Raw genomic sequence first — 15,774 nt, 5'->3', positions numbered from 1 at the left:
TGTTTTCTATAAAATTTATTTATTTATTTATATAATACTTGTAGTTCTTGGTCTTTTTTTTTTTTTAGTTCTTGGTATTGAATGCATTTTCACCAAAGTGAGAGTCACAAGACTTTATCTTATAGCATTTATCATCTATGAATTTTTAGCAACTTTTGAAGCAACTAAATCCAGGTTTTGTGGTTCCAAATTTTGTATTCCAAGTGCTCCTCCTGCTGGATGTGGATATGTTTACACTTTTGCTGTAAGGAAGAAGCAGTAGTTATTTTGTTCATCACCCAAAGACATCACCAGGATTGTAACGCCAAATGAGAGGTGAAGGCTACTACAATCTATAGCTTTTTATGAAACATAATGTATGAATGATTTGATCACATTTAACATCACCTCATTAAACATAAACAGTTCGAAACTGGAATAGGTGTTTTTTTTTTTTTTTTTTTTTTTTTTGTTAGATCAGCTACAGAACTGAGGTAAATAAACGTAATCCAGAGCTTCCCAAAGTGTGGGGTCCGGTATGAAAAGTGGAAAAAAAAACCCCAAATGCTTGGACACTGCTAACACAGGGCGCCCACACAAACGCAGAGCAGGAGATGAAGCATAGCTGAATATGTTTCCAAACCAACTTCATTCTAAGCCAAAGACTAGAAAATATGGTGAAGCATATCTTCCCTTTGGTTTCACCTGCACAAGTGCCAAGGTAGGTCTCTCCTGCATAATTGGTTTTCCCTGTGTTGGGAGCGGGCTGGGCTCTTCAAATCATGGACAAACAGTATCCCACATAATTGATTTTTAGTTCACAAACACTTGTTGTAATGACTAACTACACCTGACATTTTGGGGATGTTAGCTCTGTACAAAGTAAAGTTACAGTGGGATACAAATAATATCAGGCTGATCCTGCTACGATTTGTTCCCTCAGTTCAAATCAAGACAAACAGTATCCCACAGCTGTTTATGTTTTTAAACCCATTTTGCACAGAGAGGCATTTTTTTGAAAAATGTATTGACAGCAATGTTGAATATTTTTACACAGAAAAAAACAACTACACGTAAAAAAAAATCACACCGTGATGCCTCTGCCTTTATAAATGGAGGGACAGTAACTGCGTGTGTATGTAAGCGTGTAAAAACTGAAGATAGTCAGATTAACAGTATTTTGTCTCTATCTGCCATTCTGCAATTCATCTCATGTAAACAATAAGGTGGCGCACAGTCTGACGTGAAAAAGGCACATACCTTTGACGTTGCGTGACGAACTCTGTATTCCTCTTCCACATGTAAACCCAAAAAGGACTTTTATAAAATCTCCGTTTTCGGTGATTCGAAACACGTGTAGGTGTGGACGTAGCATAAAAGAGTTAGTAGTTTACTTTCTTACTACCTGTAATTTATTGCAGATTACTTGTATTTGCCTAATTGTTTACTAAATGTTTGAGGTGTGAAATAAACCGCAATGGAGCAAAATACAGGTGTGTGTGGTTGGAGGATGTGTTTGTGCGTGCGTGCGCGCGTGCGCGCGGGGGGGGGGGCAACATTTTCCTTGTAAAACAAAGGGGAGCCTAGCAAAAAAAGTTTGGGAACCACTGTAATCAACGGTCTCCCCGGCGCTTTTTGTCTCGCTTCCTGGTTTGTGGTCAGCTGATAGGGTTCCTTTGTCACGTGGCCCCCACTTCCTTGTCATGTGTACTTTTTTGTATATTCCCCCACAGTAGGACCGAGCGGATTTTCTTTTATCACAGTATTTATTTAAAGAAGTGAGGGAGAGACCAGAGACAAGAGCACAGAATCGGACTGCAGGAGGCTGAGCTCTTGGTCTTATTTGCTCTTTCTAGCTTTCAGTTTCCAAGAGCCGTGATCGGACTTCAGTGAGTTCAGCTTTTCATTTCATACATTTATTCAGCAAATCCCTTCGTTTAAATCATTTAAACGTGTATTAGATTCCCTGCGTTTTAAATTGCTAGAATAATTGTTGTCTATGCCAGATTAGTTATAAGTAATAAGCTACCGTCAAGTTGGTGTTTATAATACAAAAAACTCGCTTGAGATCGAGTGTTGCGTATTACAAGAACCAAATGACGATCATGTTGCGAACAGCTTTTATATTCTAACTTTTATTTAGCAGAACATCGTTTATATAAGCATGTGATTTTTATTTGGTCATCTGACACAATCAGTCTATTTCACTGGTAAGTCACCGCGCAGGTTGTTTTGCGTTCACACCCATGTCAGGTGATTTTTCGTCAGGTGCTGCAATCATGAACCTGTATTTGCCGTTTAGTCTTCTGGACGTACTCTTCTGGCTCATCTTTGACACACTGCACTAACATCTGATTCAGCTTGTAATTTTGTATTTGCAGAAATGCATGTTGCAGTTCTCTTTTTTGCCTTTGCGCTCACTGGGACCACTTTGGCCCTTGACAATGGACTGATGAGGACCCCTCCCATGGGGTGGTTGGCATGGGAACGATACCGATGTGATATTGACTGTGAAAACGACCCAAAGAACTGCATCAGGTAAGCCAAAATTTTGAATGTGTACCACCAGGCTTGATTGTATTGAAAACTTAAAAGGTATTTAGGTATTATAACTATAATGGTCTAGTCTCAGTTTTATAGCGATATAATAACAGGATATAACAAAAGCCAGTAGAAGCAGTCGGTTTGAACAGAATATCTAATAGATATGGTAGTGCTCTTTACACTCTTTACACTCTTATCTTCAAATGCAGTATCAGTGTAAATAGGAATGCGATTGAGACAATTATGAAACATCTTTGTCCTTCTTCCAGTGAAAATCTGTTCATGGACATGGCAGACAGACTTGCAGAGGATGGCTGGAAGGAACTCGGCTACGTCTACGTGAACATAGATGACTGCTGGTCTTCCAAACAAAGAGACGATCAGGGACGGCTGCAGCCTGATCCTAAGAGGTGCAGTATTTGCTGCGTGAGCACAAAGACCATTGTAAACATATATCTGTTATTGGCCTACAGCCAGTGAAGTAGTGTGACAGTCATACAATCATGTGAAAAGCAAAACACAGTACTCAGGAGATTGATAGTAGGTATGTTTTAGTGTCAGCACAAATATGAATTTTCACTTCCCTGGAAAGTGCAAAAGGAAATTGGGTTACAGGATTAAAAAAAAATCATGCTGTGGTTACAAAATGAAAGCTGAAGGCTTTTTTAAAATGTGTGTGTTTGATATTACTCTTTCAGGTTTCCAGGAGGAATCAAAAAGCTGGCACACTACTTGCATAACAGAGGCCTAAAGCTGGGCATCTATGGGGACATGGGCAAACTCACATGTGGGGGCTACCCTGGCACCCCGCTGGACAAGATCGAATTAGATGCTCAAACATTTGCAGACTGGGAGGTGGATATGTTTAAATATGACGGCTGTTACTCTAATGCCACGGAGCAAGAGCTGGGTAAAAACACAAGACTGAACCTTTTCTGTGTGGATAATAAGATATTGCTGATTGGACCTCATTTGAGATCTCCTGTTCACTGTTTTGAACAGGTTACCCTCTCATGTCAAAGGCTTTAAATGCTACAGGGCGTCCCATTGGCTATTCCTGCAGCTGGCCTGCCTACCAGGGTGGGCTGCCACCTAAGGTACGATTAAAATCCAAAATACTTTTTGATGTTTTGTTCGAATCCTGTTCTAATACTTAGTATTTGCTTCTTCACTATATGAAACTGATGCGTGTTTTTAGGTAAATTACACTCAGCTGGGTGAGATCTGCAACCTGTGGCGTAACTATGGTGACATCCAGGACTCTTGGGACAGTGTACTGAACATTGTTGACTGGTTCTTTGAAAATCAGGACGCCCTGACATCTGCAGCAGGTCCTGGAAGGTGGAACGACCCTGATATGGTTTGTTCAATTGAAATTTGTAATATCTTCCCCAAATGTGAAGTGCTTTAGGGAATAGCATAAGCAATAGAAAAGCCACAAATACATGTTTAAACTTACAGACACATGAACAAACACAAAATTTAACATATGATCAGAGATTCATTTCAAACCAAAAGCTCATCTACAAAAACGGGTTTTCAGAAGTTGTTTAAAACAAACCACAGAATCTGTCTCTGCTTACTCTACGATTTGTTTAAGCCTCTTCAGTGCTCTACATATATATTTGTTGTGCACAAATCATTCAGCTACACCTCCATACTGAAAGATAGATTACATGTACTACAGACTACAGCCTCCAATTTAATTCTTTGGTGTGAAAATTTTTAATCTTCACAGCTGATTATTGGCGACTTTGGCCTCAGCATGGAACAGTCTCGTTCTCAGATGGCTCTCTGGGCGATCATGGCGGCTCCTCTTTTCATGTCTAATGACCTCCGTACCATCTCCAGCGGTGCCCAGAGCATCCTGCGGAACAAAATGGCCATCAGCATCAACCAGGATGCCCTGGGTATCCAGGGAAGACGCATTGTGAAGGTGAAGCACAATTTAGTAGATACATTTCTTTTTTAAATGACTCTTTTTGTGGACTTTTGTGCAATGTTTTTTTGTTTCATTGTTCACATTTTTTCTTTCTCCCAGGAGAAAAGTGGCATTGAAGTATTCTGGCGCCCCCTGTCAAAAAATGCCAGCGCTTTATTGTTCTTCAGCCGTCGTACAGACATGCCCTATCGCTACACAACTTCCCTCAGCAAACTCAACTACACTGCAGGCAGCTACAAGGTATGTGTTTATAGACTTAGGAGGGATGTGTATCGTGTTTCGACCTGGTTCACTCGGGGTGAGAGGGGTAATTTTGGCAAGCAAGGTTAACTCAGACTTCCCTGTTTTTGAAGTTTGAGGTTACCAACGTAAAACAGCACTACAGAAAACAAACGGGGGAAAAAATTTCAAGAAACAAACAAACAAAAGATTGAAATCTATTCAAATATTATAGCATTATAGCACGGTACATGACTCAGTCTTTTATTAGGATTACGTGAATAAAATTAAATCATGTGCTGCACTAACCTACCAAAATCATCCAAGTAGATCAACTCCTAATCTGTGATCAGTTGGGGTGGTGTGAAATGTGGAAGCTAACACCTGACCCAGTCTCCAGGGTGTGGCGAGTGTCTCAAACGACAACCAAAAAAACAAGTTACACAACAACAAAGTATCAACTGCAAGTCCAGCTCGTCATACACAAGGCCAGATCACGGGGGCAGGCTGGTGACATTAAATCAGAACTGCCCTGGGTGACAGTCATGCTTCTTGTTTAAAGCAGGTGTCGTTATTATGGTTGGAGCACTGGAACTCAGGCACTGGTCCAATGAGTCATACTGGAAGAGAACACCAAAAGGGAGCTGTCAGGATGGCAAGCTGGATGTGATACAACTGCTGGCTCCAGTTCTTATTTCGCACTAAGCAAGCACAGAAAATTTGCATAGTCACTCATGCTAGTGCTGAAACTGCTGCAGCAGGTCAGGGCAGTTGTGCGAGCTTAACTGGTGTTGGTATTCAATTCAATTCAATTTTATTTATATAGCGCCAAATCACAACAAAAGTCGCCTCAAGGCGCATTATATTGTACAGTAGATCGCACAATAATAGATACAGAGAAAAACCCAACAATCATATGACCCCCTATGAGCAGCAGTTTGGCGACAGTGGGAAGGAAAACTCCCTTTTAACAGGAAGAAAACTCCAGCAGAACCAGGCTCAGGGACGGGCGGGGCCATCTGCTGCGACCGGTTGGGGTGAGAGAAGGAAAACAGGATAAAGACATGCTGTGGAAGAGAGACAGATTTACGGAAACATATGTGTTGTAGGTCTTTTAGGATATCAATTGAATGACTAAAACAACAAAACATTGTGGGTGTGTTTTATATAAAATCCCTTTAAGCTGAACACGATAAAAAAAATCCTGCAAATGCAGTCACACTAAAAGGTAAAGGAGATGTAGTAATGCTGGGCCTTTACATACACCACATTGACAAAAGTTTGACAGTATGGTGTATATGCATTAACATTAACAAGATTTAACAACAGCCCAACAATTGTGTCCCCCAGGCTTCATCACATGGGTTTCTAGTCTGTAGAAGATATTAGGTGTGTAATGTGGAGATGGCTTTCATCTGTGTATATTGTGTATAGTCCCTGGGCTGTTCCTTTCCCTCTGACCTAGAGATTTGGAATTCAGCCATAATACACCAGTTGGACATCTGTTCCCTGCCACTCTACAAATTCAGTAGAATCTTTCTGAACATTATTAATGTACAATATGAAGAAGAGTCGAAACCATTTATTAGCGGGCAATATTGTTGGCCGGTATTAGTTATTGGTGTCAGCATTATAATAGCTACTGAATGAAAATTAGGAAACGAGAGGGGTGAAACACCCTTCAACCCTGTTAGGATTGCTGTCTTTGAATTTTTTTTTTTCCACCAGGGGGCACTCTGCAACTTCTTTGTTTTGAAATCTCAAAGAAAACAAATATTGACAGTATTGGACTTTTAAATATAGCTATCATATTTGACCAAATATTAGTATCTGTATCAGAGAGAGAAAGAGAGAGAGATCCATAGCTTTGGCGCTAAGGTTTGGAAGGCATAATCCTCTATGGTTTTCAGACAGGTGTAGAATCCCCAGTAGACCACTATCAGTGTACCTAAGGATCCAGTTTGGAGAATTAGCGTGAAGTAGCTTGACAATATAAGTGGGGGCCTCTCCTCGTAAGGCCATGACAGTACGAGTCAAGATTTTAAATTGATATCTGAAATTAACTGGAAGCCAGTGCAGACTCTTTAGCAATGAGAAAATATCACACCATTTTGGACAGCTTAACGGCGATTTATAGAAGCCTTTGACAGACAAGGAAAAAGGGCATTACAACAGGCTAATTGGGAGGAGACGAAGACATCAAGCTTCTCCAATTCACCTTGAGAGACAACAGTCCTGAGTTTAGTGATATTTCTTAAGTGAAGAAAGCACAGAGGGGGTCAAAGATTCAGAGGTTTTACAGTGAATGAGAAACATCCCAATAATTGTCTAATTTGAGGCTTAATGCTCTCTGGAGCCAGAATTAAACAATCTATCTTGTCTGTATTAAGCTGCAGAAAATTGTTTGCCATCCAACCATTCATTTCCTTAAGACAGTCCATTAGAATGGATAGTTTATCCAATTCATAAGGTTTAAAAGAAAGGTACAGCTGAATATCATCTGCATACAGATGATAGGAAATGGATTTAAAATGACTACTAATATGGCCTAGTGGTAGGATATACAATGAGAACAACAATGGACTTAGAACAGATCTTTAAGTAACACATGATGAGAATCTAGCTACATCTGACCAAAGGTTTCCCACTGAGACCAAAAGTGTTCTATCAGCAAGATGTCTGTCTTTATACTTGCTAGAGAAATTCACTTCTGTTTCCCGTCTTCTTTGTAGGTTTTCAACGTCTTCACAGATGAGACCGCATCGCTCAAAGACTCCACTGAATTTGTAGTGTCAGTGAACCCCACAGGGGTGGTGATGTGGTACGTCTCTGCACCTGCCAAATTCAACCTCCGCCAGTTCTATCAAGGGGGCACGCTCCATGGTCGTGTCTATGATGATCGTGAGGAAAATGCCATTCCACGGGTTTTCCTCTGACCACTCACAGACCCCACTTTCTAATCCTTAAGTTTTTGTCTTTTACCTCAGTAGTAATGTCTTGATGATCGAATGATTTGTTTCTATCTAAGCACAGGTGCAGGCGCATAGCTCTGAACTGTGTTTTACAATTGCCTCTTCCAAGTAAGAACATGCTTGAAACTCAGGGTCATCCACTTTACATCTGTATATGGCACAAATGTGCTCTTGTTGATGCGATCTCCAGCTGGATCTTCACTTGAAAGTAACTGGGCCACAAGAGTTTCTGTGCTCAACAGTAAAGAGAGATGATGATTTTAAAATTTTATCTGAGATGTGCCAAAGCAAAGTCACTGATCCCAGATCGGCACTGTGACTGAGAGGTCTTCACTTGTCTTAGATTTTGTTTTTTAATAGAGATTAGTCTTTGTCAGCTCAGAAAGACAAAAGTGGAAACAAGTTTTAGAAAAAACTCATTAATGATTTATATGTTTTTATGTGACCTAAGTAAACAATTTGTCATCAAATTCTCTAAATAAATGAAAACGCTGTATTTCAGTTCTTCGGGTTTCCTTACAGTGATTACACGCTACATACTACAACTACATAGTACATACAAACATATGCAGCAGAGTGCTTTGATTTTTGCACTATACATCCATATGAGTAATATGGGTTCCAGCCAGCTCCTACAAGCTTTTTCAAAGGTACCAAGATGTTTTTCACTTTTAGCTTTCACTTCCCAGTTCTTTGTCAGAAAGTGACATCTCTTAAGGTCAGTTTAGTTCCAGTTCTGTTTTCTATAAAATTTATTTATTTTTATAATACAAAAAAACCCCTTTCATCAAGTAGTTCTTGGTATTGAATGCACTTTCACTCTACTGTTATCTAAAGCAGGGCTGTTAAAATCATTTTATATCCCCTTAAAACCTGAGCTATGAAGTGATTGCCAGAAAATTCATTTTTTTTGAAAATGGAGAGTTTATTGAACCAACTGACATATTTGTTTAAAAAAAAAAATAATTAAATTTTACTTTCCATGTATGACTTTTTATTTTTCCCTATTGCTAACTCTTGCGTTTAAAAAAAAAAAAAAAGAAGCTTAACTTTATTGTGCAATTCATTAACATTTTGCAGTGGGGAAAAATATCCCACAGATGTTAAAATCTCAAAACCTCATAAAAAACTGTAAGTATTAAATATGATACACTGGGCATTAATGAGTTAAAATTGACCCATTTTCCCATTAACTTAGAAACAAGCAAAACAAAAAAATATTTTAATTGTTCCTCTTTCTTTCAGTATAAAGAAATCTAAACCCTGAAATGTCTCAAGTAAAAGAAATACAAGTTCATTGTTACGTCTTAGCATTTTTTACACTTTATAAATTAAACACAGTTGTAGTAAGTCGAATTAAGCTCCCAGCACGATGCTTTGGGCTTAAATTTTAGAAATACAAAAAGACTATGCCAAGTATTTGTGAAGTAATTACATCACTACATCTTTACTGTTAAATGACAAAGAGAAAATGTCCTTTTTACTGTGAACCAACTTTGAAAAGATACATTTCTATATTAACTAGTAACAAAACTGTCAAAACTAGTTAAATGTGTAAATTTGTGCCTTCCTCCTTTGCATTTCTCATGGTCTAATATAGCCTATCGTTAGCAACGTGAAGTCTTTTTAACTTTGAATGAATAAATGATCACTCAAAGACCCCCTTGTAGTTTGGTACCTATATACAGAAATGTAACATACAGATTTGGTTGGCAGACAAAGGCACCGAACATACAAAGAAAAACCCATAATTTAGCTAACATACACTCAGAGTCAACCCTATATGCAGCCAGCAGAGGTCAGCACTGCTCTTCAGTCTGTCTCGGCCTTCTCGCCACTGCCAAAAAGTGCACCTGCTTAACAGTGCAAGGACAATCAGCCCATTCTGCTTTGTCCTTTTTCTCTCGATTATGCTTTCCTCTCTGACGTCATCTTCTCTAATTTGGACACTTGTACTACAATGTATTAACTTATTTCATACTTTATTTTGTCCTTGGATTCTTCCAGTGAACATCATCCGTTAATTCCTTCATTGTATTCATTCTGTCTCCTCATCTTTGCTCCTCCCTTCTCTCCTCCTCCCACTTGGCTCTTTCAGCTCAATCTTGCACGTATCACCTCTGACCTTGGCCTTAAAGCCAGTGTTTGCCCACCGATTCAAGATACTGAAGTCACGTGACTGTGGGCATTGGCATGCACGCTGCTGCGTGTGGATTGAAATGAATGACGGTGACACACACACACACACACCTCCCCTTTAGGTCAATTCAAGCTTTGTGTACGTCTGTGCTGTTGCATCCGTGTGGGAAAGCGGATCATTGTCTTCTGTTCTTCCCCATTCAGTCATCTCAGATATCCTTTGCCTGGCAGAGCACGGCATCTCTCACTGTCCAGGTCCCTGCAGTTTTTCTGTGAAAGAAGGGGAGTTAGATGATAGAAAGAATGAGAGAACAGAGCAAGAAGGATTTGGGCATAGGCAGAAGGGGGGGCCTCTCAAAAGTCTATTTGAAAGTGCAAATGAGCAGAGGAGGGGGTGAATGGGAGAGATGAGAGAAAGAGAGAGAGAGAGAAAGAGAACGAGGGAATGAGTGAGGGAGGGGGCTGAGATGAGGAGAGCGTTCCTGCCGATGCTCACGTAGGCCACAGCTGCAGAGACGCAGTTACCACTCTCATCTTTGTGCCCCCGCAACACCAACAGCCCTGATTCAATTCTCTTGGTCCCCCCCTCTCCCTCACCATCACGCTCATTTCCGTCCCGCTGCTAGTCACACTCTCTGCCTCGCGCCTCCAAAATCCAATACAGATGAAGGGGTATTTGACGACCGCGCCGGTACGAATGGCATGCAGATGGGAGTTTGGATATAGGTCAGAATACATATATGGTCTCAAAGGGGGCCACATGCTCAAAACGCAATAGGTGCTGCTACAGAAAAAGAAAGTGATCACGCTGTGGCTCTTTTATGTCTGCCCTGTTACCTAACACATTCCTGCCTGCGCGCTGACACAAAAACCTGCAGTTTTCTAGAGAAGCAGAGACAGCGAGTACGATTTGTGTGCACAGACAGAAACACTGCTGTCATGCATCTCAGATTAGCCTGATGACATCATCACCCCATCTCATGCTGCCAGTCTGCTTGGCTGGTGGCTGATTCCTGACGTCCGATCCGATTCAGAAAAGGTGCTACACATTGTTATGTGTTCCCTCTTTATTCCTCATGGTGTTATGCCTTTTTTTGGGCTCCTGTGGCCATTTTAAACAATATTAAACATGCCCCTGTTTTTTTTTTCTTTTTAATCGTAAGACATGTAAAGAATAATGTCACAATGGAACAGCATTAATGTGATAGAGTTATGAAAAGAAGGTGAATAATTAGAAAAATATGATGGACCTGAAACCTTAATTTCATCCATAAAGTCTGATTTTCATTGTGTGCATATAAAACAGCTAACAACTATTCATCCTTTACTCACATTAGGGAAAAAGGGGGCAGAGGGAAAACATATTTTCTTGTCTTTAGCTTTCTTTCTGATTTGCTGTTGAGGTAGTCTCTTAAAGCTGACTGACTATAACAGCTGAATGTATTAAAAGATTATTAAGCTGTTGTTGTTGTTGTTGCAGAAACCAAAAAAGTCTGCAAATTTGCTGCCTTACCATCTTTTTCAAACCCAGAGAGAGCTCTAGTCCACATCAAGTTTTAATGTTTAGAGTTTTTGGTTACAGTGACCATTCATTCGTCATTTCCTGTCGGTGGAAATTTCCTGGACTGGACACCCAGGTTTTATTTTAAGCAATCATGGAAAGCTTGAAAGGTATTACTTAACAGACATGTGTTGCAATCCCACTCCTGCCTCTGGTGCCGCTTTGACGTCCTTGTTCCTCCTGCTTTTACTTGCTCATGCATTACTCAAAGACCAGATACCTCCAGCTCTGGTCACAATGGCTTACATTACATGGTTGTGTTGGTCTCTGTGTCCCTCATAAAGCATAGCACAGTGTTCAGGCCCCAGAAAAAAACACTTTGTTCTGCCTCCACCTTTAGACTGAAAGTAGTCAACCATTAAAATAGCATGAGTTTGGATTCCCGGTGGAGATTGTTCTGCCCTGTTCTGCCTTTATGGCATTTATAGCAAAGGATGCCCTGCTGACTGTATGGAGACTCCATATATGTGCCGTTGTATTCCAAGACATTTATAGCCAATATCTTCAGGAAGTGCATATGTGCATAATTGCTTCATGTGTTATGTCTGAAATGGATATAAAGCAGACAACTGATTCATCTATGCCTCATCACAGTGTAGATTTCCATATTTCTAGATGTAATCACGAGACTATGTAGTCATAATTTTTTATGAATGAATGTCTGGATTTGTCCACCAGTGGCTGCTGTTGACTCAGTAACAGGCGCACCCGGTAACAGTTTCTGTGTACGAGGCAGGCTGCACGTTGCCGAAGCACTGCGCGCATGCCAACTGGGCAGACTGTCAGCTGCTTTCTCACTGGCAGTCTGTGTAGGTCAAAGTCAGACTGTGGCCAATACTGCTCACTCTGCTTCTCTCTTACACACACACAGAGTCATGATCTCATTCTTTCCCTTTAACTTTATATCTCTCCTTCTTGACTTTGAACTCACATTCATACACTTAACCTCTAATTTTCTCCCACTTGATCCTTTTGCTGAACACACAAATCATCTACTGTATATCCTGGATCACATTTACATTTATAAAGGTGTGTGTGGTCATTGCAGTCCCTCGGTTTATACACTGTGTGAGGTTTCAGATCCCGATGCCTTTCTGAGCAGCAGAATAAAACTCAGTCAGTCTGGCTGGCTGGTGTGCTGGAGCTGAGCACAGTCTTCCAGCTGCTGGGTTTAGTCCAAACCGGCTTCAAGTAGAATGGCTGGAAGAGACTGGAAAGATCAAGTGGAATTCTTGTGAGTTTGCATGTGTGTATTTAGATAGGGTCACATTAAAAGAGGTTTTCCAGGTGACATCTGATAAGCATTCACACAGCAACAATTTGTTAGGTAACATGATGCTATTTGAGCTGCTGCTGATAATGGGGTTTTGAGTAAAGCCCTGTAATAAAACGCAGCATGATGCTGTAGAAACTTTGAACAGATTAGTTGGCAAAAAGAAGTCATGTGCGGGTGTGCATTTCTCGGGGGCGGTGGAATAAAAATAGAGACGTGATAGGTCAACAATGCTTCTCTTCTAACCTTCAGTCTGAACTGTGAATATCCATGTGCATGATTTTCTGTGCTATTTTTGTTTGTGTCTGTCAGCATTTAAACTTTCTCTTTTTTATACCGGTGGATTCTTCAGCTGATTGGCCTTCGTGATTGTCATCCCCTCTCCTTTAGCTTGTTGGGCTGCTTGTTACCAGGACCAATTGTTGCCTGCTGACCTGACAATCTGTCATTTGTTTACACAGTAGCACTGCTATAAACTGTCCCTTTTCCAAGTAAGGGTGTCCTGAAGAGGTCATAAGAAGGTTGTTGCTCATCACTCATAATTTGAGATATCCAATAAGCTTGATTGCTTCTGTAAGCAATATAAGATGCAACAACACAATGGCTATTCTTATCAATAACGGATTGGATTCTTTTTTAAATTACTAAAAAATATTCAGTTTCCGGAGAAAAAAAAAGTAGAATGATAATATATTACACACTGATCATTACTTTCTTTTAGAAAGTAATCCCTAGACCCGGTTCGTAGAGTACGCTTGGGGAGTGTGATTGTGGCTCACTCCTTGGCGGCCGCTTATCGGGGCCTGGGGCTCGCTCGGGCCACTTCGGAGGTGGGGTGCCCCCGGCCTCTCGGCCTGGGGCTCGGTCACTCAGGCACGGCTGGCTGCCGGCGGAGCTTACGGGCGCGTCACTGCAACCCCCCCTGGCTTCTGCTCCGCGGCTGCTGAGTGAGCCCTCATCTGGGACTCTCCTCAGCTCTTTCTGGGACAGTGGCGCGGCTGCCCCTCTGTTGGTCTTCCTTGGTCTCTTGTGTTCTGGGGGCCTCTGGATGTCTGGAGTTTTGATCTCCTCCATACCTGCTTCATGCCCTGGAGGACAGGGCTGTGGCCCCCCCACACCCTCTAGCAGATCATTACATGAAGGAACCTTTTAAAAAAACAAGCGCGTCCATGCTCACAGGTGTACACACGGGTGCTCACACCCACAAACTACACCCTTTTTGGCTCCTACCTCAAAGCACACTGTGTTCTGTTGATCTTACGTGCTGCACAATAATGTTTAATATTTAGTATTTACTGTCATATTCCCATATATCATTGTGATGTTGTTTATTCTATTACTCTTGTTCTCTTCTGCTTGTTTTCTTTTTTCTTTCTCAGCAGGTGATCCAGGTGATCGATATATGCATTTTTTTTCTCTGCTTATTCTGTTGGTTTTGTTTTTTGCCCTTCTCCCCCGTCCCTCTTCTCAGCTGTCTTTCTTTCCCTCTTTCTTTTTCCCCTTCTTTCCTCCAGTCAAGTCTGTCCCGTATTCAGCAAGTGAAAATAAAATAAACAATAAAAGGGGAATCAAATGGACCATTACGGCAAGGCTGGGATGGTCAATTTGGTAAAGTAAATCCGTTGGGCATCTTTCTTCGCCTTTAGACAATAATTCTGATGGCAAAAGAGCCAAACGGGACAGGCAAAAAAAAAGTAATCCCTTTAATAATTTATTTACTCTCTGTAGAAAGTCATTCATTGCTCTAACCATGACATTACTTTGCATTTCTCATTGTCTGAGATTCATTGCAGTACATGCTCGTATTGTTTGGTCTTTTCATACTGTTGGCTATGAAATGAAAATGATACGATGCTTTTATAAGGTGTTGTAGGTGCATAAATGCAAAAAATGGGTCATTTTAGCCCATTGCTAGGTGGTTGCTAGGCAACATGATGACATTATATTATACAGGGTGGGCCATTTATATGGATACACCGTAATAACACGGGAATGGTTGGTGATATTAAAGTCCTGTTTGTGACACATTAGTATATGTGAGGGGGCAAACTCCTCAAGATGGGTGGTGATCATGGTGGCCATTTAGAAGTCGGCAATCTTGGATACAACTTTTGTTTTTTCAATAGGAAGAGGACCATGTGACACATCAAACTTATTGGTAATGTCACAAGAAAAACAATGGTGTGCTTGGTTTCAATGTAACTTTATTCTTTCATGTGTGAGGTGTAGAGGAGAGACTGTTTGCATTAGGTGACAAGTGGTTCACCAGGCTGACAAGCTGGAGTCAGAAACTGATTTTTCCTCTTGTGGCTGGATATACCAACCTTAAATTTAATTCTGGATTTGACAGGCTGAGCCACTATTAAAGGAGGACCCCTTTAATAGTGGCTCAATGAACTTGAATGCAAACTTCAGAAACTGCCTGTGTTTCGGGTGTAGAGCCACATGAAAATAAGCATCTGTTAGATCGATTGTTGCAAACCAATCTCCCAGACTGACTGCATAAAGCAGGGGTGTCAAACTCAAATACGTAGTGGGCCAAAATTCAAAACTGGAACAAAGTCGCGGGCTAACATTAATATTTATTGAAAAAAAAAATCTTCCTCCAGATATAAGAATGAATCTTTTCTTATGGACTCAAATAAGCTTTGCTGGAAAACTGAATATGGAACAAGCAAAGCTTAATACTAAACAATATATATATTAGCTGTATAATACCAGTAGGCCAGCTCTAATAGTAATTTGGTATGGCTTCGTGGGCCAAATGTAATTAGGCCAAATTTGGCCCGCAGGCCAGAGTTTGACACCTATGGCATAAAGTGTCCTACTTTAGCTTTTGATAATTTTTGTGAAGTTTGCCAGTAACACCATTTTATATGTATTGGGGTGTTTTTGATTGTGTGTTATTGTTAGTGTTCCTAAAGGAATAGTTTTGTCGGGTAATGAAATCCCCCCCTCCACACACAAGGTATGAAAAGCTGCTGTATGGTCCACTTTCTCTTAGACTTAGTCAATAACAACTTGTTTGCCAGTGACAATCGTTCTTAGATCCATCCCTCCAAAACAACAGCAACAGAGAAGTAGTGAAAATGTTTAAATGTAATTAACCTATAGAACTTAAACACTAAAAAAATGCCTAAAATAC

The 15,774-nt window shown here is 40.6% G+C and overlaps 1 protein-coding gene across 1 annotated transcript; it reads left to right on the top strand.

Annotated features, from left to right (window-relative positions):
• Positions 1 to 1,589: 1,589 nt before the first annotated feature.
• Positions 1,590 to 8,157, top strand: LOC113006818 (alpha-N-acetylgalactosaminidase-like). The gene is made up of 9 exons (XM_026143008.1): positions 1,590 to 1,868; positions 2,361 to 2,517; positions 2,793 to 2,933; positions 3,222 to 3,433; positions 3,526 to 3,620; positions 3,722 to 3,883; positions 4,262 to 4,459; positions 4,565 to 4,705; positions 7,417 to 8,157. Exons 2-9 carry the CDS (start codon positions 2,363 to 2,365, stop codon positions 7,618 to 7,620), a joined length of 1,308 nt encoding a protein of 435 aa, XP_025998793.1. The 5' UTR covers positions 1,590 to 1,868; positions 2,361 to 2,362; the 3' UTR covers positions 7,621 to 8,157.
• Positions 8,158 to 15,774: the final 7,617 nt, after the last annotated feature.

The sequence above is a fragment of the Astatotilapia calliptera genome, chromosome 15, assembly GCF_900246225.1.
Source record: "Astatotilapia calliptera chromosome 15, fAstCal1.2, whole genome shotgun sequence".
Taxonomy (NCBI): domain Eukaryota; kingdom Metazoa; phylum Chordata; class Actinopteri; order Cichliformes; family Cichlidae; genus Astatotilapia; species Astatotilapia calliptera.
The sequence above is the reverse complement of the archived record's forward strand: the minus strand, read 5'-3'. Positions and strand labels throughout refer to the sequence as shown.

Coding starts and splice junctions, on each gene's coding strand:
- LOC113006818 (XM_026143008.1), top strand. CDS start 2,363: ATGCATGTTGCAGTTCTCTTTTTTGCCTTTGCGCTCACTGGGACCACT. Junction 2,934..3,221: donor CTGCAGCCTGATCCTAAGAG/GTGCAGTATTTG, acceptor TTACTCTTTCAG/GTTTCCAGGAGGAATCAAAA. Junction 3,621..3,721: donor AGGGTGGGCTGCCACCTAAG/GTACGATTAAAA, acceptor GCGTGTTTTTAG/GTAAATTACACTCAGCTGGG.